The sequence below is a fragment of the Biomphalaria glabrata genome, chromosome 17 (genome assembly GCF_947242115.1).
Source record: "Biomphalaria glabrata chromosome 17, xgBioGlab47.1, whole genome shotgun sequence".
In the NCBI taxonomy this organism is placed as follows: domain Eukaryota; kingdom Metazoa; phylum Mollusca; class Gastropoda; family Planorbidae; genus Biomphalaria; species Biomphalaria glabrata.
In genome coordinates this window covers 11,670,966-11,693,412 of record NC_074727.1, presented here as the reverse complement: position 1 = coordinate 11,693,412, position 22,447 = coordinate 11,670,966, and the positions used below count along the sequence as shown (strand labels likewise).

The window sequence follows — 22,447 nt, the reverse complement described above, 5'->3', positions numbered from 1 at the left end:
GTTTTTGGCAAAACAAAACGATATATTTATATAATTATTATTTTGCATAATTCATAAAACATTTCACACTAAATAACTTTATTTTAATTTTTAATAAACGTATTGTTGAATTTAGGAACAAATCTGGGTGTATAGATCTAAATTATCTCTAGATCCAATTATCTCCTTTTATCTCGTTAAAGAGTCAAAAAAAAATTCTACTTTTCAAAACATGGCGCAGCAAATGAGTCTATCAGGTAAATAGTGAATGTTGGTCTCTCTTAGTCAACAATGAACCGTTTTAACTAACAAAAAAAAAAAAAACATTCATACTACAGAACTGTTTGCTGTATGAACTTTATAGTAATACAGTTAAATATTAGATCTAAAAGGTTGAAAATTAAACTTAACATTTATCAGTTAGCGATAAGCTAGTTGTTTGAATACCTATTATCGATACATAAACATCATTCAAATTCAACGATCATTCAAAATCATTGATTAAATATTACCCAGGTATATCCTATACATGTCAGTAATGTAAAATTTATTTGGTATTAACTTGTAGAGTCTACTTAGGTGTGTAACAAATCAAAGGAAAAAGATGGGGTAAAGACATTATGACACATTACACAATCTATGCTCTGCTCTACAATACTCTACATTGAGTCTACATTGACTACATCAATTGTTTTTTTTGAAAGCAAGACTTACTCACTTAGACTGACAAAGATTTACTTAGTAAGTTAGTTAGGACTTCTAAAGACTGACTTAGACTTAGGCTTAAATTAATTAGCCTATAAGTTAGTTAGTTTAACTGAAGATGAGTGTCATGACTGTGAGTAGTGTGAGTACCATACTTTGATACAGAGCTTTAAGCCAAGGTGAAAAACAGATTGAGCTCTCAACATTCTACTTTTATTTTAGGACCATTTTTTTTTAATCAATTTCAAATTGGCTTTTATTGACATCTATTATATATCATTTTTATTGCGGAATTAAAAAAAAAAAATCAGAAGCAGCAGACCATTATTTAGCATGAAAAAATTAGGTCAAACACACTAACCCCAATAATGAAAAATCCATCACTAACGAAATGTTTTCAATAATCCAAGAATTGCTCAAATTTACAATACACAGAAAAATGTGTTACAAAGTAAAGTATATGTATAAAACGTTTTTTTAAAAATAACATATAAAATAGTTTTTAAAACATTTATGCCTATTAATTGAGCCTTCATAGACCCCACCCCCTCTGTAAAAAAAAGTCACAAATTATACCTTATCATCATCCTAAATAACCAAACCATTATCATTTTTGACATATCATATATCAATTTTAATGCCCAAAAACAGAGGAATCCAAAAAATTAAAATCATTAGCATCAGACAAGTATATAATAAAAAAAAAATTGGGTCATACACACTTTAGAAGGCACTTACCCCTCAAAAATCCATCACTCACATAAGATATGTCTTTTAATCCATGAAATTCACAAATCCATATAAGTATTAACAGAAAAATGTGTCACAAAGTAAAGTATATTCATAGAAGTTTTGAAAAAAAAACAAAAAAACCCACTTGCTTTTTAATATTTATTTCTAATTAATATAAGCTCTCACCCCCATTTTTTTCTTGTAATGTTTTGACATATTATTTATATTTATATAAATTTTCGTCTAAAGATTATATGTGTAGTCTAAATTAGGATATTATTTATCAACATAAATATGCCTAGCAACTAGATTTAGATCTACTAAATTTTGAAATGGTATTACTGTTACATAATCATAATGTCAATTATAAAAACCAACCTGACTGCTAAAAGTGTTTAAAGATACAGAAAACAAAAGGCAGCCACCATTGTTTCTTCACAATTAATAATTATTAAGAAATAATTTAAAGACGAAATTAACATACTGTATTCTTAGCTTTTATTGGCCACATCCAGCCCTTGGATCAGACATTGAACAGTTCTAATGTAGACCTACTAGGACTAGGTAAACTGCCTAACAGAACAATTTAAACATTTTATCTGCAGAGGCTCGTACTATTCTGAAGAAGTTTAGAGATGAACAAACTCGAGACTCACATCTTATCATCAACTTGTGGAACAGTGTTCTTATGGACAACTGTCACAAACTGGGTGATGAGCGTAAGTGTTTTCTTTCATTAGAGTGTACCATTCTATTTACTCTGTTCAGATAAAGGCAAAACTTTTTTAATGCCATAGTTAAGATTTAAAAAAGAAATAAAATAAAAGACATTATGAATGAAAATGATGAAAATTCTTTTTCAGTATGGTTGGTGTATGAACAAGTCTGTGCTGCTGCTCTAGATTGTCAGAGATTTGATACAGCAGAAGTAAATATCGACTTGTTGTTATTAGATCTCAAAAGCAGTTCTAAATATGTTTCTTTTTTTTTTTTTTAATTACAAACTGGACAGTATGAACTTCCTCCCCCGCAAAGAGCTATCTACAATCTTTCAACTAAGAACAGGACACACACCTCTGTTAAATTACCATCTTAAGAAAATATATTCCATACATCTCCACCTTTGTAGACACTGCGCCCACCATTATGAAATCGTAAACCATATCCTCTTTGAATGCCCTTTCCTAATCCACCTTAGGCAGACCCTACTACCACTACAGCCCAACAACACCAACACCCTGTATGGCAGTGCTGAGCATCTGAAGAACAGCACACTATTTTTCCTTGGCACAGTCTGCAAAAGAGCTGACAGCTTCAGCAGCAAAAAGCTGGCTAGATGAAGAAGAAGAAATAATTTAATTACCTTTTTTTAAATGTGCTGACTACTTCATCTGAATGAGATCTGTGTAGCTACTTCAATGACTTCTTTTATTTGCAATGCCTTATTGTTTTTTCTTATTAGAAAATAATTTTTGCACATAGGTTTTATCATCTGAAATTTAGTATAAATAATTTAATTAAAATAAGTATAGTAGCCTTCATAGCTTTTAAGTTGTTTTTTTTTCTATGACCATCTGTTTTGATCTCTTTATTTACAGTTGTGTATACAAGCACTAGACAACAAGTTCCCCAAAAGTATACGAGTGCGGAGGTTAAAAGGCATGCTGTATGAGGCTAGAGAAGAGTAAGGTTACCTGTTTTTTATCAAAATAACAATTAACCATATTTTTTAGACAAACAATGTACCAAAGAAAAAACAATGTATTCTAGCTAGAATACATGAAATCAGTCAAACTTTTTGTGGCCTGTTTTGACTAGGCCTTTTTCTCCAGTTCAAAGTGAGATTTATGACCCATCTCCTTATATTTATCCAAGAATAAATATCCTCTCCTGTTTACATACATAAATGGAAAATACAATAATTTTTTTTTTTTTATGTCCTGAGGACGATGTTCAATATGTATTCTTGTGTTTGATGTTTAAAATATTTATTTTACCTTTCCACAACTCCCCTTCTCTGTTGCCTGTCAAATCTTGTCTTCTTTCTTTTGGCATGATTTAATATATACTTTATTTTAAATAAAAAAACATACATTGTAAATACATATATGTTTTCCTTTATAATTTTATTGTAAATGTCTTTTATGTTGTGTCTAGATATACAGATGCAGAAGAAGAATATAATAGTATATTAGAGAAAGATGAAACAAATATGGTAAATACAGCTTTTTTTTTTTTTACAACCATTTTTAATGTTGCAGCAAGAGAGAAATGTTTATTTTGTATGCTTACTTCTGCCAGGAGAGTACCTATTACCTTTGGTATAACTACTATGTTTATATAAACAAAATCAAATTCAGTGTACATCTACTAGCAGACAGATAGAATTTATAAAAATATTTTGGGACCCGAATATTCCAATTCATAAGTTTTTACTTCCACTTAGCATTAGTAAAGGGCCCAGTAGAAGGGCGCTTGGTTATCTGAACGAAGGAGTCGAGAAGATTGCGTTTTTTTTTAATTTGCTTGCTTTTAGGATGTCGTTATTCCATCCAACTCTAATGGGTACCTGATATATGTTGGGGAAGTCAAAGGGTTTGATAGTTGTGCTGGCCACATGACATCTTCATGAACTGCTGGCCATAGAAACAGATGAGCCTAGTATCATCTGCCCCCATAGATCGTAAAGTCTGAAAGTACCTTTACTACCTTTCTACCTTAGCATTAGTAATGTTTCTTTATTGTTGTGACAGAAATATGTGAACCTATAAATACTTAAAGATTTTAGAGTCTCTATCAATCTTTACATTCATTTCTTTCTTTTAATTTTTTTTTTTATAGTATGCAAAAAAAAGAAAGATTGCTATTCTGAAAGCCCGACAAAAGATCAGTGAAGCCATACATAGTTTAAACGATTACTTAAAAAGGTATTTGTTGTCAATAGACATTGTCATTAATTGTTCCACATTTAAAAAATGACATATATTGATCACATCTTCCTATTTCTAAACTTCACTATTCCTTAAAATTTTTATCAAATATAATTAGCAGGAAAACGCAAGAATATATTTTAAAAAAAAAATGTATTCCAACTAGATTTAAAGAATAAAATAAATGATTCATTGAAATTAGTATGTTAAAACAGAAATAGAGTGTATAAAATATAATGGTATATTAAACAGAAATGTATAGCTTAATTCAACACAACTATTGTGCATGCAATAATATGGAGGTATATTATTGTAAAGGCACAGAAATATTTTGCCTTGCTTTATTAGCTTTAAGTATGATATAGAATCAGCATTAAGCTGACTATAATCATCTTCCATTTCTGCTATGTTTGTTTTGTTTTTCAGTTTTATGACAGACTATGAAGCATGGAATGAATTGTGTGATCTCTATTTATCTCAGCTTGATTATAACAATGCAGCCTTCTGTCTGGAAGAGTTGATCATGTACAACCCACACAATCATCTCTATCATCAAAAATATGCTGAGGTGAATCATGGGGAAGATTGTTGAAATAATTTTTAAAAAAAAATATTTTTTTTAGAGGACTGAGGCTAAGAATATTTTACTGTATTTGTGTCTTGTGTAGATAAGTCAAAATGAAGGGAATGCTCAAATAAGCAAACCAATGAACACAGGGGAAAGACCAACAATATAAAGGTAGTCGACGCTAATAAACCGTGTTGAACAAGAAATTGAATACGCAGTGAAAGGAGCTGTTGAATGTTGTATTATTTAAATATCTACTTAGAAGCTAAAGCCGACCTCACTCTAGACCTGCCAAAAGTCTTTTGTTTACTTTTTTGCCACACTTCCTATTAGTTATGCAAATGCTCTAAGCAAAACTTTCCTTTTTTAAGAAACAAATAACTTTTTGTGTCCAATTCCTAATCATGCCATATTACTAAGACTATTACAATTTATGAATGGATATATATATATTGTTTGAAATATATATTTAAAGAGAAATTAGTAGTTAGTTTGTTAAATGATAGACAATATTTTCTTAGGACTTCTCTTAATCTATTAACTGATTATGTGTGTACTGCTGCATTGTTTGCTGGTGGTTGTCTGTTTAGTTTCTCAATATTCTCTTTTTTTTTTTTTTAATATTAATTGCAATAGAATGTAATGTAATGGGCTACAATGCAAGGGTACATTACTAGAAGTCATCTTTCACATAGGATGAGAAGATGAACTTGGCTACTTTTTTTTTGGTGAAAACTATATGTGTATAGTTACTTTTGTTTGTTTTGTTGTCTTTCTACAAATTTTTTTTTTTTAAATTGCCAATACTGCATGCACTGTATAAGTCCAAGCATAGAAATTGTGTGTTAATGAAGCTTTTTTTTTTCTTAAGAGATTGAAAGTATACTTTGTTTTTAAATAGACATATTGTTTAATTTTTAAAGGGGTTTCATTTTTATTTTTTTTTGTTTTTTAACCTTTTTTTTTTATGTATGGGATTATTTGAGTGAGTTGAATAGATGGAGCAATTTTAATTTTTTTCTTAACAAATTTCATAAAATGAGATTCTTTATTCAATTGTGAAGACTTTGTAATTAGAGAAAAACTAAAATAATATGAAGTGTACCCATGTTCACATTTTGACATCCATTGCTATCTTGCATAAAAAAAAATGTATAAATTAATAATTTAACTGTGAGCACTACAAAAATTTTTTTTCATATTTCTAATGTCATATCTTTTTTTTTTTTTTTTCAGATTCGCTACACACAAGGTGGAAATGAAAATATTGAACTGGCCAGAACATACTTTGCACAGGCTGTAAAATTAAACCCAAATAACCTTAGAGCGCTGTATGGATTTTTCTTGGTTAGTTTTTTGTTTGCTTTTGTTTTTTTGTTGTTGCTGGACTCAATAGTGACTTTAGAAAATCCTTACTCAAAAGATTTGCATTTTAAGATTCCTTAAAATGTTCTTTTTGAACTTGGTTGAAATGTATTAAATAGTCTAGCAGATTCTTCTTAAAAGACAATATTTTGGTGTAAGCATAATAAGAAAACAAAGGCATAATTCCATATGAGATAATTGTAAGGTAATTTTATCTTCTAGTCATCATCCTATCTGGCAGTGAGTTCCAATAAAGGTGTGAAAGATAAGCAGCTCAATCAAAAATATTCTGCCTGGGCTGCAGAACAAATTCAAAACAAATATGAGGTTAGTTTGATGTTTTCATTAACCAGGTTATCAATTGTGTATATGTGTGTTTGATTACTTCCCAATAGAACAAATAGAAATATTAATTATATTTCGAACTAGAGCAAAAAGTACTAAAAAAAAAATACACTAACAATAAACTTTTTGTGAAAAACATGGCACCATTTAAAGAGTTAAATTCATAAAGTGTAGGAACATATGGAGTGATTAGCTCACAAAAGTATAAGAGAACATCATCATTATAAATGTACAGATGACAAATTTTGACTATCTGTAATTGATTCTTGCGCTATTTTGAAGCCTATACGTTTAGAATTTAGTCATGATTTGCATAGAACTATCTTTGCCGTGAGCTCTTGGTATTTGCCTAATTATTTTCTCAGTCATACTTTTTCTGAACGGATTTACTTCTCTGTTAATCGGATTAGATGCACAATGGAATTTATTGTTGAGGACCACTAAGGTGTCAACTAACAAACTGACTTTTCTCACGGTGATATATGTAAATATTGTCCAGTCATTGTTTCTATTTTGTTCTAATTCTTCTAAGTTTCTTTTCTCAACAGAGCCAGCAGCCTGAGTCCCAGCTGAAAGAGACCAAGGTTATAGAATGTATTGAAAAACTGTTAGACTCCTTACAGGCTAATTGACAAGTGTGGACTGTGTAAAGGTGTGTGATTGAATTCAGAAAGGGCTGTGTGATTCATTGTTGTCTATAATCAGTAAAAATTTTTTTTTTTTTTTCCAAAGCAAATTCTTAATTTATTGGATTGGTGTTAATAGTTTCCTGTGAGTTTCTTTCTTCAAAGCAATTGGTGCCACTTAAATTATATTCTTTTCAATTTATTTTTAAACCTTTTCTACACATAACTGTTCTTATAATTCAACTCTGTGTAGTGCTCTAAAATTCTTGTTTTTCTTGCTAAAATAAATAAATTGGTACATCTAATTGTTGCATCATACCAAAACATTGCTGGGTTCTTTTCTTAACATTTTTTTTTGAAAACTATATATCAAAATATTCTTGTCTCACTATTACTCTAGAAGTTTATTATTAAATATGGATGATGAAAACTTGTACTAAATAGAAATAAAATGTTTTGGAAATTAGTATGATGATATTTTTAAAACTTTTGTACTCAATTGGCCTATTCATGTGCATAGCAAACTTTAAAATGAATAAAATAGCTTTAAAATATTTTTCTATTTCTTTTCCATGTGTGATTTTTTTTTACCAGAACCTCATTGGTTGTTTAACAAATGACTGAGAACTATGATACTAAGGAAGTTCTTATTCAATCAAATCATTTGTAAAAATATCAAGCGAATTTTATGTAAAGCAGCACCCAAAAATCTATTAATTTTGCTATTTATTTTCAACATTTAAAAGAACACATAGGAAGTCAAATTATTAAAAAAAAAAATACTTTTAAAAAGAAACATAGCTTGTATTAAGTGTAATTGTATCAATTAATTTAGATTAGCCATATTAAATTTGTAATAGACCTAGACTAGCAATAATAAATCTGTGATTAGAAGTATTTTTACCAATTATTTTTTTAGTGCAACTTCATGCTTTGAGCCTTCTCAATGCGCTATGATGATCCTATCACTTGTCTGGGCCAGTTGGGCAAGGAGGAGGGGAGAAAGAAGGGGGTAACTGGATGAAGATTAACGTTATAGCCTTTTAAATGTATTTTATTTTGTAAAAAGTTGTACCACTTGAATTCATTCAAACTTGTGGGCTCAAGCCAATACATTAACCACTGTGCCAGCCAAGTGCTTATGAAAATAGAAGGTTTCAAGTTTCCTATTGTTTGAAACTAGTAAGTGAGGAACTAGTTCTCTACACAAAGAATAAAGGGGATTCATTCAACTTATACTGCCACATGTCAAGTACAATTTCCTTCCCTTGTTCTATACCAACAAAATAATTATTTAATAGGTTAATTATTTTAATTGATTCTTGTTTTGTAAGGTACAAGAAATAGTGCCAAATTTCATCTTGATCTGAGATTGGGTGTGGTAGACAGCTACAAAAGTTTTAATTAAAACAAATTAAACATGTGACTAGAATATATAATTTTAACAAAATGTTACTATCCTGTGAACAATTTGTCGGGTAAACAAGTTAGTCGGTGAGCTATATGTCGTTTGAACAAATAGTTGGGAGAACGAAATGTCAGTGAACTAATTGTCGTATCCCCTAATTAATTAGGTTTACTAGAATTTTTCATAACAATATTGTAAACAATGTATGGAACAATATCTGTGTAAGAAATGTGTTCAATTAAAAAAAAAGAACTTTATTAGACTTTATTTTAATTACTATTTCAACAGATCAATAGTCAATACATGAAACAGCTTACAAATTCCAAGATTGATTACAGTATTTATATTAATAAACTTGCAAGTGTAGATACACTTGTATGCAAGTGTAGTTTTTAAAAATGTATATAAGATACATGTTAAATAAATTTAAAATATATCTACATGGCGTAAAATTTTATAAATTCATTTGTTGATGCATATTATATAACTTCTCGTCTTGATAATATGGGCAGAGCAATAACTTTAAACAAACATTGGATCATCTGCATTTCAAAATGGATGAGAGTTTGAATGATAAAAAGTCCATTGCTTTATAATAAGCTCTCCTTATTAACATTTCAAAGTCAATAGCAGTACTGGATGAGAAACAGTTTACAAATGTTTGAATAAAACATATACCAGTACTGGATGAGAAACAGTTTACAAATGTTTGAATAAAACAAATTAAATGAACACCTGGGTGAAGGCAATCTATAAATGGCTTAATATAAACCATTACCATACATTAATTAAACCTTTTAACAGTCATAAAATAAAAAACGTGAACAACAAAACAAAAAAAGAAACTATATCAGAAAAAGTAAGACAATAAATTGATAAGATTTCAAACCATAACTATGCAATGGACATATTGAAGTCTAAAACTTGAACTGTTCGAGCTATTGTCTCTACCAATCAAATACATACACATATTTTGTGTTACATAGAATAATAAACTTTCATTCTTAACCTTCTATTGGCTAAAGCCCCATAAAATTGATTCCATTACCATTCATTGTTAAAATTAGCAAGTAGGCATGTGCAATTTAAATACATTCAACGATATGTATGATCATTTTCTTTTTCTATTTTATACATTTATTGCGTTTTTCCACAGTGAAAATTATTTTTGCATAGGAGAACATGAAAAGTCACAATTATCATCAAGTACAATTACATCAATTGCAAAATGTATAAATTTTAAAAAAAAGGACACTTTAGAGAAGTGCCATCTAGAGACAAAAAGAAAATTGCATCTGATTACATTGTGTTAAGATGTGAAAATAATCACCAATATTTAATAAAGATAGTTCTGTCATCAAAAAAATTCTGGTAGTGATAATAATTTTATTTCAAAGGCAAAAACATTAGTCAAATACACTTTAGCTAAGAACAACCACTTAGCACACCATGTGTACAGTATTCAGGTTTTATGTACAAAAAAAATTAAAAAAAAATTGTTTTAAGAAAAAGGATAAGTTTAAAAAAAAAATTTATGTTGGATTTAAAAAAAATTACCCAATTTTTTTTGTACCTCTGACATTATAAGTTCATTTTTAATGCCAAACAATAACTTTCTTTTTTTTATGTTATTACTTTATTCACAACTAAAAACTGTAGGACTAGTTATATTTTTTTATTTGTATACTAACAGAATGACACAGCCTTGCCCATGGTCACAGGGAGGAATGGGTTCTAGCATAGTCTACTCAAACAATCAATGCCAAGTTTCATGAATATTGATCCAAGGATGTTGATTTCTATAAGGAACATGTAGTCATGCATACACTTTATATTTTACTATACAAATAAAATTGAATATAAATTATTATTAGAGATTTAGATCTATAATCAGACTACTTCCTATAAGCTTAAACAACTATAGTTATTTACTTTTCCTGTTACCTTGATAAAGAATGGGATTTCACAGGAACATTCAGTATATATTTCATCGTACAATCTTATAAATATTTTGTATCCGCTACAATAAATATGATGAACACAACAAACAAATGAACTAATCAAATCAACTATAAACATTGTATCTGATCTTTAAAATAACAAAAGTTCCTTCCAAGTAAAAAAAAAAAAGCCACAATTATTGGTGATTTTTTTAAGTTAATAGTTGAATGATTGAGTTTATGCTACATCATTTAAAAATTTTTGAAGACATTAAGATTAGTTAATTATAAAATCTAACTCTATGGCATCCATTACAAATGTAATTTAGTTGGAGTGCAGTTTTTGTTACTTGCTTTTCTCTTTCTTCTTGGCGGAGGTAGGTGATGTCAGGGTTGAATTGCTAACAGGCGATTTAAGTATAGTTGAATGTTTAGTGATCTCTGTGTGGCGACTGCTTTAAACAATAAGAAACAAAAAATTAAATGAATTTATTTACACTTTTATTTATATATTTTCTTTTATTACCAAATACTGGTATGTAAAAGACAAATAAAATTGAAAAAAAAATAAACATAAGATGTTAAAATAAATTTTGTTTTTTAACCATTTTCTTTAGTAAACTATGTTCAGTTAATATTAAAAACAAATTAGGTAAAGAGAGTTTACTGCCACCAAGACGTGGCATACTACTGATAACTATTCTTTAAGATGTGGTATACCACTGATAACTATTCTTTAAGATGTGGCATACCACTGATAACTATTCTTTAAGATGTGGCATACCACTGATAACTATTCTGAACAGCTGCTGGAAAGCATCAATTATAGAGTATACGAGTGAAGAGTTAGAATCTATTGGCAGAATAAAAAAGGGAAAGGTAATCTAAGAGGATACAAATATGTGAAATGATAAAGTAGACATATTATTTAAATCACCAAGAGTCGATTAACGTCTATCCACTGTCATAATTAAGAAAAATATGATGCCAAAATTATCATCAGTACACTGACTGTAACAACAGTAATTATTTTAAAAATATATAAATACACAACTTGTATGGTTTAAATTAAAAGCAAGAACAGATTTAAAGAAGCAACAAATTTAAGTTAATAAATAATAAAAAAAAAAGCTACCTGTTATTGGAAACATCCAGTTTTGAGCTACCTCCTGAGGAAGAGCTAGGCGATAACATTAACTTAGGGCAAGACTCGGCAGAACTTTCAGAACTTGATTCGTCAGACTTGGTTTCTTCCTCAGCCTTAGCTTTTTTAGAGACAACTTTTTCTGAACTACTTTGCTTACGTTTTCGTTTAGATGATTCTGCAGCTTCATTACTTTTTTCTTTTGATTTAAGAATTTTCTTGAAAAACAAAATATGGTACAAAGACAGTTACAACCTTGTTAATTTTCTAAAGCATATATCATTTGTGTGCTACAGATTCAGACAGATCACTGGCTAAAGTTATGATAGCAATGAAAAGAATGTTGCAAGTATGTTTTCATAGTTTTCATAAAACAATATCACTGCCAACTAAGTGCACAAAGTATATAAGTGTCTTTTTCTGTTTCTTCTTCCCATCATACAAAGTGAAAGGTAACACATTCTGGCTACATTCAGGTTGATAATCTGATGCCAACAGTCATGGGGAAGGATCAGGTTCTAAGCAGTGCTTTTTTTTGTAAATAATAATAATAAATATTAAAATACAAGAAAAGTAATAATTTTTTCCACACATTGAAAAAGTTGCCGGTACGCTGTACCGCTGCGTACCGTCACAAAAAAAAGCACTGGTTCTAAAGTGAATAGTAGTGCCCCAACATATTGGAAGACCAATTTGAACCTACAGGAACCATGTAGAAACTTACAAGCATATGAGGCAACCATGAAAAAAATAAAACAAATATGTGGCATCTTTCCAAAGGACATCAATCTTTTAGACAAAGTGCTTTAAGACATTCAACAAGAAACTCAGAACTTGTTTATGCTTGTAACAATATGTAGTGTTCATATAATAAAACAATGAAATAACTGTAAACAAGATTAGCACAGGGCATAGAGATCAATGAAAATCTTAGTGTAATAGAAATGTTTTTATTATTATGATGCACTTAATCTTCAAAATCGATGTACTTAAAGGTAACACAGTTAAATTAGTCAAACTCATTTAAAAACTGGTGTATGGATTTAAAAGAACTTACATGGTAGACTTTGCAGTAATCCTCTGGAGTTTCTTGTTTTATGCGCTCATCATCAGGTAAATTAGTATAATAGGTAGAATACTGTTCAACAAAGCTTTGAACTAACTGTTGTAAAAATAATAATAATAATAATAAAGGAAATGACAGAAAATTTTGTAAATTAATAGAAAAATCATGATATCAGCAATGAAAATTAATGCACCAACAATATTTGTACTATGGCCATTGATATCCTAAGAACAGATATGTACCTGTTTGTAGCTTTCCTCCAGTTCTTTCAGATCCTTTTCAGGTAAGTCTTTGTACAGCTTGGACATAGTCTTACTCTTTTCTCCAATGGAAAGTTGGGCAGTATGTTCCTTATTCAGTTGAGAGAAGTACAAGAAAACATTCCTGTAGACAAAACCAATACATGAAGCACTAGGGACACAAAACATGGATGCAAGCAACAAAGCCCCATTTTGCCTGCTAGGGAGGTTGCAAGCATGATGGTACTAATGCCTTCACAACATACATAGTAGATTTACAGCTATTTTTGCAGTCATAAAAATAATATATATCTATTTAAGCATTTTCTTTCAATATAAAAATTTTATAAATACTCAACTTTTACTTAAATTGCTAGTTTCACCCTTTTGTATACATACTACATTCTGCTAAATAATAAAGTTTAAATGTTTAACTGCTATTAATCTGTTTAAACGTTTCACAGCTTAAAAAAGTTTGAATGTTTAGCTGCAATTATAAAGTTATAATGTTTCTCAACTATAAAATTTTGAACGTTTTTGACAAAAAGTGAAAGAAAAGTAGCTTCCTGTCTTTGTTTAAATTCGACTTGTCATTAAATTTTAGTTGTTTTGCCAAAACAGTCAAGTAATTATAGCGCGTGGAAAAAAAAAAGTTCAATACCGGCAATCAGTCAGACTGAAGTTTTTGGCAAATTAATATTTAGATGTACAATTTTGACGGCATGCTGGCTATCCATTCACAACATAAAAACATACGTGAACATAATGTTGTATTTTGGGGGAAAAGAAAAAAAAAGCTAAAACATTTACTTGGGAGGCAAGGAAGGTTTGCCTAGTGAGGCATCCAAAATCCTTTGTTCTTCTTTAGTCAAGTGAAACTCAGAAGGCTTGAAATTTCCACTGCTAGTCCTCTTTAAATATTCTTCACATTCTGACTGTAAAGATGAAATTAAAAAATGATTCAGCATTCACACAAAATCACAGCTCTTTAGTGTTATGACAAGAACTAAACAAAAATTGAAAACAAATATATTTAAAGTTGGACAGAAGACCGTTAAAAAAAAATAAAAAATTTCTCATTCAATTAAAGAGTCTTTGTCCACTACATATTCCAATGTTCAAGTGCCTAGATGATTGTGACAAATATGCTTAGTTAAAATATGCCAGGAACATGGTGCCTGCATGTACTACAAACAGAAGTTGTCTGTGACAGAGTATAACAATTTTGAGATTGAACAATAAATGCACTTGAAACATTTTGAGGTAAAAACAAATCAAAACAGTGTTTACAAATTCTTACCAAATAGTCCTTATAAGCAGTCTTTGCCTTGTTGATCCACCTGAGTTTCCTTTTGTCAGACAAGGTGTTATATTTGTTCTGGCATTTTTTGACAGCATCAGCATGAGACATCTAAAACAGTTTTGTTGAAACAAGAGTAGGATGATGATTACTTTGTTAAATAAAAACTTTGCACTTAAGTCAGAAATGAGACAGTGCTTAATCAAACTACATATACTTACAAAATACATATTATAGTAAATATATTTCTATTATCAACATCTAGTTGTTTCTTTTTAAATCCTTAATATATTTTTGGCCATGTTTATTTACCTGAAGTTAATAGAATAATAGTTTTTTTAAGAAGTCAACCAATTCGGTATCATGTTTTAGTTGATAAGATTGATGTCTAGCGCAACTTCTAATAGTCCATGAGACACAATACTTAGATACAAGTCTCTTGACCATTTGAGTGATAAGCTCAGATTTATTTACCTCTGGATGTTTGCTCAGTATCTTGGGTAATTTAGAGTCTTGGAATAGCTTTGATGGAACTGGAAGCTGAGGCTTCACTGAATGACCTTGGACATGCACTTCAGGATGGTTTATTCTCAAATGATAGAAACATTTATTTGGTCTTAAAAAAAATGAATCAACACACCACAACAAGATTATCTCTAATTGTTCACCTAGTTACAAAATGTACCTAGAGTAAAAACTTACAAAAATGCCTTCATTGCATCCTCATACTCTTGTTTCTTTCTTAGATGCTTCTGTTGATATGCTTCCTGGCATTAAAAAAATAATTTATATCAAACCCAGACTATCAAGGCAAATGTTTCTAAATGTATCTAAGAAAAAAAAGTGCTATCACATACAAATGTCCCTACTATGAAATTAGGTATTCCTTTATTAAACTTTATTATTTAAAAACCATTTTTGTTAAATACCCTTTGAAAACTAGAGGTTCAAAACCACCAGTCAGGGCCGGCCCTATGGATTGCGGGGCCCTATGCAAAACGGATTGCGCTGGGCCTAGTCTGGGTAGGGATAAGGATAATAAGTGAAAATTAAGATTTTTTTGTTAGAAAATAAATAGGCCCCCTAAGTCTTTGCATTTTATTCATACTTTACTAAGTACAAAATCACAGTCCAATTGACTTTACGAGCCATCTGGGGCCCACTGCGGCCGCATAGGTTTCAGTGCCCTAAGACCGGCCCTGCCACCAATGACCAATTCTTTACTTAAATTTAGGTGTTAGTAAGTTATTAACTTCCTCCCTGCCCCCTTTCTAGCCCTTTTCTAAAGAAAAATAAAAAATTTTTTTTTTAATCCATTTTTTTAAATCAATTAGGAATTTTAAATTTGAAACCCAGTAATCACCTCTTTGTTTACATTTTTATTTTTAAGCCACAGCCTACATTCTTTAAGCAATACAAAAAAAAGTAAAGTAAAAAGAAGAAATATAGTTATATGGTCAAATGTGTGGGCATTATAAGGTAACCAAAAAAAAAAAGTAACAACATTAAACAAGGAAACTTGGGAGGATATACTTTTTTTTCATCAGACAAAGCCTTCCATTCTTGACTTAAAATCATGGAGCGTTCAGCTAATGTTTTGCCATGAAGTTTTTTGCCACGTCTCTTTGCGAATAAGAGATAAGCAGTCATGGGTTTTTTGGGCATGTCTGCATGCTGTAAAATAAGAATTATTATTTTAGCACAAATTAATATGAATTTGGTCATGAGATTATATTATAAAAAGACCTTAATATACACAGTTTAAAGATTACAGGTAAAATTTTTGAAATTCATAAGTATTATCTCAAAATTTCAATTTCTTAAAGACAAAAAAAAAAAAAAAAAAAAAAACCAACATAGTTATTTACTTCTATTGAAAAAATAAACTAATCAGTGGTCAAGCCAGTGCACTACTTACCACCGCATCCTTAGAGTTAGGTTTAAAGCCATCTTGTTTTAAATCTGTCATCACATCAGTCAATATTTCTGACATTGTTCGATACTTACGAACCTAGAAATATTTTGTACACATATGTATGCAAACATATTTATTTAAATATTTCTATTATATAATATTACAGCCAACACTAACCCTATAATATTACAGCCAAAGCCACACTTTGGTCATAAGCACAATATGCTAACCATTTCATACTTTAGCATAGTTAAAACAACCAGTTTATATAGTAATTTGGCCTGCTTTTAGTGTGTGTGTGTGAAGTAGATTAATTGAAAAGTGTATATTTTTATATACAACTGTTCATATTGCTCTTTTGTTTGCTGCCCTGTATCTACATCCAAAAGAAACTAATATGTGGGTAAACACGCTGAACCAACACTTGTTTTAACATATCAGGCTCGTTAATACTTTACATATATTATGTTACTGAAAAAAAAAAGTAGACAGAAAAAAGCATTTTTAACAGAGAAAAGTATTCCACTTTTAAAGAGACATTACATTTTAAAGTCAATAAAAAGGATTATGTAGGTTTACATTATAGTAATAGTAGTAAAGTAAGCAAAATAACAGAACTAAAAAAAAATTGTTAGCCAGCTGCCAAGCTACTTGAATTCTTGTGAATTCTTGACCTCTATATCAGAGGTTTAGTTTACCAAGATATAAATAAACTGAAGATAATGTAGCCTGAACTGAATCTAGTACAAAGACACAGCAAAAGCAATGGTTCCATCAAATGTGACAGTCAAGATATTCGGAATATGATGTGTAGCTTGTTAAAATGAATGTAATGCTGTTGACAGTATAAGTGGAACAAATAAAAAGAAATAAGTAAAAAGAGACTAGATTAGTAGCTAATATGAGACTGTATGATCAAGGTGCAAAGATATCAAAAAATTTAGGTGGAAAAATTTCACCAGCTACAAACACTATAAATTGGCACATATTCCCTGTTATAGACTGACGTCACTAAAAGAAATAATTCAACTAAGTGCAAAACTAATCACTATTTAAAACAACTCTTATGCATGTGCAGAATAGTGTGAATGTGGAATTGTGCAAATGAGTGTTGAAAGAGGACGATTGAGAAGGATCTAAAAATGGAGAATTATAAATGAGGTTATTATTGACATATAATTATTTGTATAACCAAGATTAAAGTTCTCAAAATCTATTATTGACATATCTGTTTGGTGTATGATTAAGAGTCTCTTAACAGACATAACAATGCAAAGATCACAAAAACTCATTTTGCTACAATAAGATTATAGAGATTGATAATTATAAACAGCCTTCAAAACATTCTACCGATTTTCTTTAGACAATCTCTATGCCATATTGTGAAATGGGCAGCCAATCACCAAAATTAAAAAAAAATTGGACATTGACCAACCAATTTACAGTGCTCTAGACAAGTTCCCATATTGGCCCGCCACTTCATGCATTGGTTGTAACATATATTTATAATAAGGATCAATTTTAAAACAAGAAATATTTATATACACACACACACACAAAATCTAAAAAGAAAATAAGAAAGAAAGAATAAATGTACTTTTTTGCTTTTTTTTTTTAAAAAGGAACATTTTATAGATTATTGTTAATGATGTAACTTTTAGAATATTCCTAGATACTCCCCTAGAACTCAAAATCATACACTATGTGATGTGACAAACAGTGAATGGAATGCTGAAAGGTGCAAGGGATCTGTAGAATAGAGTTCAGGTGTAATTTTGCCAAACTAAAAATGATGACCTGGTGGGAACAATTAATAAGAAAGTATGGGTAGGCAAACATGACTTATTCCATTAATGTATATAGTTCTAGCAAAAAAACAAATTATGTCGCAATTACCTTGCTTATTAGGTGTTGGAAGATGGTTCGGCACTCATCCACAGACCGATCACTGACCGCCACATTCTCCCAATTCATGGATCCTTCCACAGTTTTATATGACTTGTTTATGTCTTTAGTGGCATTGATAATATTTTGGACCAACAGCTTAACTTCTTCTTGTGACCAATTTTCTGTGCAAAAATTAGATAAGTCAAACAAAATTTATGCAATCTTATGACAATGTTTTAAAAAAAACATAATTTATGATTTACTGTATTTGATAACCTTAAAAAAAAGCGCAACCGTTGACATGTGTGCAACAGTGGGAAAGCACCCAGACAAGAAAGAATTCCTGCAAAAGCAATTGAGGCTGAAAAGCATGCCTTACTGAAGCCATTCCATGAACTGCTAAACTGTGTTAGGAACAAGGAACAGTCCAGTCCAACAAGATTTAAAAGATGCAGACATTGTTACAATTTATAAAAAGAAAGGGTGACAGCTCTAATTATAACAGTTACAGAGGTATCTCACTGCTATAGTTTGAAAGCCTTATTATATGCAAGAGTACCATTAAAACTGCTGCAGATCTTGTCAGAATAAGTTTATCCTGAGTCACAATGCGACTTTAAGCCAGGTAGATCTACAAGAGATGGTTTTCACATCACATCATCTACAGGAATCTAATATAAAACAAAGAACAAAAAACAGCCCTTCTATACTAGCTTTTTTTTTCTTCTTCTTCATCGTTCTCATTGTTATGTTGGAGTGTTCATATGACTAGACCAATACATGAGATGAACTGCACAGTGGTTTCCAAATCAGGGAGCTCTCCATATAATTTTCTTTCTATTGGGGTGATTTGGGGCCAATGTTTTATACGGGCCTCTTGGTAGAGAGAGCAGTTTTGGAGGATGTGGTCTGCATTTTCTGGTGATACTCCACATGGGCAGATTTCACTGGTTCCAATTTTGAGCTTCCAGTACATGTGTTGTCGCATTCTGTTGTGTCCGGTCCTGAGTCGAAAGATTAGACGTTGGTCTTGTCGGGATAGCTTAGTAAGCGTCATCTTTCTTGTGATTTGGATGGGAGCTCGTCCATTTCTCATTTATTTTATACTAGCTTTAATTTTACTAATAATTTTGACCATGTAAGTAGAATTAGTCTGTCTGGTGTACAGTAGAAAAAAATTAGCTGTGTCTAAATAAGCTCTATACTCTATAAATACTTGGTATGAAAAATATTGTCAGCTTTTCATGAAAACATGCAGGGCACTGTATCTTATCATATATAATACAGAAATTATTTTAAAAAAAGAAGATTACGACCATGTCCTAGATGCGTCATATGAATCTAGTAATCTAGTATCTAGTGAATCTAGTCATGCATGTTAACCAATGACTTCTAGACTTAAATTCTGCCAAGTCCCTTTTAACTGTATTACACTACTGTCACTAGGTACTGTTTGATACCACCAACTCTGCCTCTCTAATATTTAGATCTAGAATATAGTACTACAGACTATTATAGATCTATTAGAGATTATTCTAGATTTCTATCACTTTATAAATTAAACTTAATTATTTTAAGTTTTTTACTTAAAACTTAATTTAATTAATTATAATATTATATATAGATCTAGAAATCTAGATCATATAATTAATTATATTTTAATTTTACATATCTCATAGATATAAAATATAAATATAATTGACATAATTAAATATCTACTTATCTACTTTAAATTTTAAATAGTTTAAATTAAATAACTTTAATTTTAAAACTTACCCATCCCTGTAGTGAGTGTAGTCATTTGCATAAAAATTTCCCAGTCCAGTACAGACTAAGAATACTAAGATTATTGAAATTATTGATGTCTAGTCAGTCTAGAATACTCTAGTAACTCTAGACGATAGATCTAGATCTAGCTAATCTAGATTTACTTTCGATCTACGAACTCGTTCAAAAGAAAGTTACAAAACAAAGTAGAATTACTCAGTCAGTTACTGAGTTAGTTACACTACTTAGACTGACTTAGTTACACTAGACACTAGTACTAGTTACTAGACTTACTACTAGACTAGTAGCTAGTTAAATACTCAGTCTCAGTAGTTACAGTTAACTGTTATGTAGGCCTAGACAGTAGAGTAGATCTAGTCAATCTAGATCCTAGAATAGGTAGAGTCTAGTCTAGTTGTCGATCTTCTATTTAAAGTAGACTTTAGATAAGATTCTCTATATCTTAATCTAGACTCGTTCAAAAGAAAGTTACAAAACAAAGTAGAATTACTCAGTCAGTTACTGAGTTAGTTACACTACTTAGACTGACTTAGTTACACTAGACACTAGTACTAGTTACTAGACTTACTACTAGACTAGTAGCTAGTTAAATACTCAGTCTCAGTAGTTACAGTTAACTGTTATGTAGGCCTAGACAGTAGAGTAGATCTAGTCAATCTAGATCCTAGAATAGGTAGAGTCTAGTCTAGTTGTCGATCTTCTATTTAAAGTAGACTTTAGATAAGATTCTCTATATCTTAATCTAGTCACACGGAGAGACTCTATAAATTCTAGAGTCTATTATTTTGTATTTGTTTAGTAAACAATTTTAAAACAGCACGCGCACGTTCCACCACTCTAGTTTCCAACATCGAGGAAGTTAGGATACTCTTTATTTAAAGTTACAAAAGGATGATACAAGGCTTACATCACAGACCTACATATATTAGCTATGTTTAATCTTGGCTTCAGGTGAAAAAAAAACCCAAATCCTATACTCTTAATAAGCGAGTGATTCTTATATGTGTGTATGGAGATCTATCTATTCTTATATATATTCTTACTGTATTTGATACACTTTAAAAAAAAAGCCCAACCATTGACATGTGCAACAGTTGGAAAGCACCCAGACAAGAAAGAATTCCTGCAGAAGCAATTGAGGCTGAAAAGCATGCCTTACTGAAGCCATATATTAGGCTATAGGCCTACATGGGCGCCCGCATGATTTTTTGCAGGGTGTGCAAGTCGCCACCTATGGCTCAATTAAGTAGTAACTGCAACTTTTTCATTATAAAAAATATTAAAGAAAAGAAATAGTGTACCACGCAGTGGCGTAGCATCCATGGCGCGAAGGGGTTCAATGAACCCGGGACCACGACCATTTAGGGGCCCACATCCGATGGCGTAACAAACATGGGACCAGAGCTAGATTTATCTATATGCAACATAAGCTATAGGTTAGGGCCCCCAAGAAATATGTAATAGTTAAATATAATATCTGAGCTAATTTGGGGTCCCTTATCTTAAATAGCTTAGAGCCTTTTAAGACTAAATACGGCACTGCATGGCGCGTGATGAATGACCAATTGTGACCTGCCCTTGGGGGTGACAAAAAGTGCAATGGGGTAAAAATAACTGCCATTTTGTAAAAAAAATAAAAAATAATAATAATTAATTAACAAATAAAAAAATTTAAAGTTTCCTTAAAATATCCTTAACGTCATATCAGACTTTATTAACTTTTTTATTTAGAGTTTGTATACAAGCCGTTTGGACGGTTTTGATGAAAGGAACTGCTTTCATCAGGTTTATTTTGTGTGACGGTGTGTTGGTGATGACGTTTGGCTCCCATTCTTTCTTTGGGTTATTTCCCTTCTATGTTAATGAAACACATTTGAAACCAAAAGAAAATCCGCTGCCGAGTACAGACGCAGACGGCGAAAAGAAAATCTAAATCGACCACCTGCGGACAATGGTTATGCCCTGGATGTGGCAAAATATGTAGGTCACAGCAGGGGCTGCGCAGCCACTGGAAATACTGCATTCCTCACTTATCTTTGAACTCGACGACAAGCCTTATTTGTTTAAAATTAAACCGTTGATTATTTCCTTTTTTCTGCTTTTTTTTTTTATAAAAACTAAGTTGTTTTTTTTCTATCACCTTCGATGAAGTCCAGTAGGGAATCGGCGCCGTAGGCGCCATTATCCCGTTGATGGTTAGAAAGGCTTTTATCCAACCACCAGGCCTGGACGTGGGGCTCTTCACCCCTGTCCTGTCTGAGGGCACCCAACGGTAGGCGGCCATATCGGTTGACTGACTGGTAAAACCGGGCCGTGCCGTGTACACAGCGCGCCGTAACCGGTCCTGGCCCACTCGCTATAAGTGGCCGGGAACAGCGCTAACTGCGGGGAGCTTGTCTCATATTCCTATACTGTAACCGCCACTATTCCGTGTAAGGGCCGCCACTCCAGCCACGGGTCTCTGATGACGGCCCCCTTTGTGGAACGGCGTGGCGGACTTTTTGGACTGG

At 31.1% G+C, this 22,447-nt stretch overlaps 2 protein-coding genes across 3 annotated transcripts; one reads left to right on the top strand and one right to left on the bottom strand.

Annotated features, from left to right (window-relative positions):
- The first annotated feature begins 90 nt into the window (after positions 1 to 90).
- On the top strand, positions 91 to 7,804 carry LOC106068075 (ER membrane protein complex subunit 2-like). Its single transcript, XM_013227361.2, has 10 exons — positions 91 to 236; positions 2,022 to 2,135; positions 2,280 to 2,344; positions 3,015 to 3,100; positions 3,574 to 3,631; positions 4,258 to 4,343; positions 4,773 to 4,914; positions 6,151 to 6,261; positions 6,502 to 6,606; positions 7,173 to 7,804. The coding sequence occupies exons 1-10, from the start codon at positions 212 to 214 to the stop codon at positions 7,254 to 7,256; spliced, it is 876 nt and encodes a 291-aa protein (XP_013082815.2). The 5' UTR covers positions 91 to 211; the 3' UTR covers positions 7,257 to 7,804.
- Positions 7,172 to 20,812, bottom strand: LOC106068074 (nucleolar transcription factor 1-like). 2 transcript variants are annotated; one of them, XM_056015856.1, is made up of 12 exons: positions 19,926 to 20,812; positions 18,159 to 18,331; positions 16,266 to 16,358; positions 15,881 to 16,021; positions 15,050 to 15,114; positions 14,822 to 14,936; positions 14,348 to 14,458; positions 13,858 to 13,982; positions 13,051 to 13,192; positions 12,800 to 12,904; positions 11,734 to 11,960; positions 7,172 to 11,053 (listed from the first exon to the last, which is right to left on the bottom strand). In XM_056015856.1, exons 1-12 carry the CDS (start codon positions 19,954 to 19,956, stop codon positions 10,945 to 10,947), a joined length of 1,437 nt encoding a protein of 478 aa, XP_055871831.1. In that variant the 5' UTR covers positions 19,957 to 20,812; the 3' UTR covers positions 7,172 to 10,944. The 2 variants fall into 2 exon arrangements, with proteins under 2 accessions (XP_055871831.1, XP_055871832.1); XM_056015857.1 differs by having other exon boundaries at positions 7,172 to 11,050.
- Positions 20,813 to 22,447: the final 1,635 nt, after the last annotated feature.

Bases quoted from the DNA above. Each gene is read 5' to 3' on its own strand.
- LOC106068075 (XM_013227361.2), top strand. From the start codon at position 212: ATGGCGCAGCAAATGAGTCTATCAG. The intron at 237-2,021 runs GTAAATAGTGAA...TTTTATCTGCAG, and splicing joins GCAGCAAATGAGTCTATCAG to AGGCTCGTACTATTCTGAAG. The intron at 6,262-6,501 runs GTTAGTTTTTTG...TTTATCTTCTAG, and splicing joins CGCTGTATGGATTTTTCTTG to TCATCATCCTATCTGGCAGT.
- LOC106068074 (XM_056015856.1), bottom strand. From the start codon at position 19,956: ATGCAAATGACTACACTCACTACAGGGATGG. The intron at 14,937-15,049 runs GTAAGTTTTTAC...CTATCATTTGAG, and splicing joins GATGCAATGAAGGCATTTTT to AATAAACCATCCTGAAGTGC. The intron at 14,459-14,821 runs GTAAATAAATCT...AAACTGTTTTAG, and splicing joins TACTGAGCAAACATCCAGAG to ATGTCTCATGCTGATGCTGT.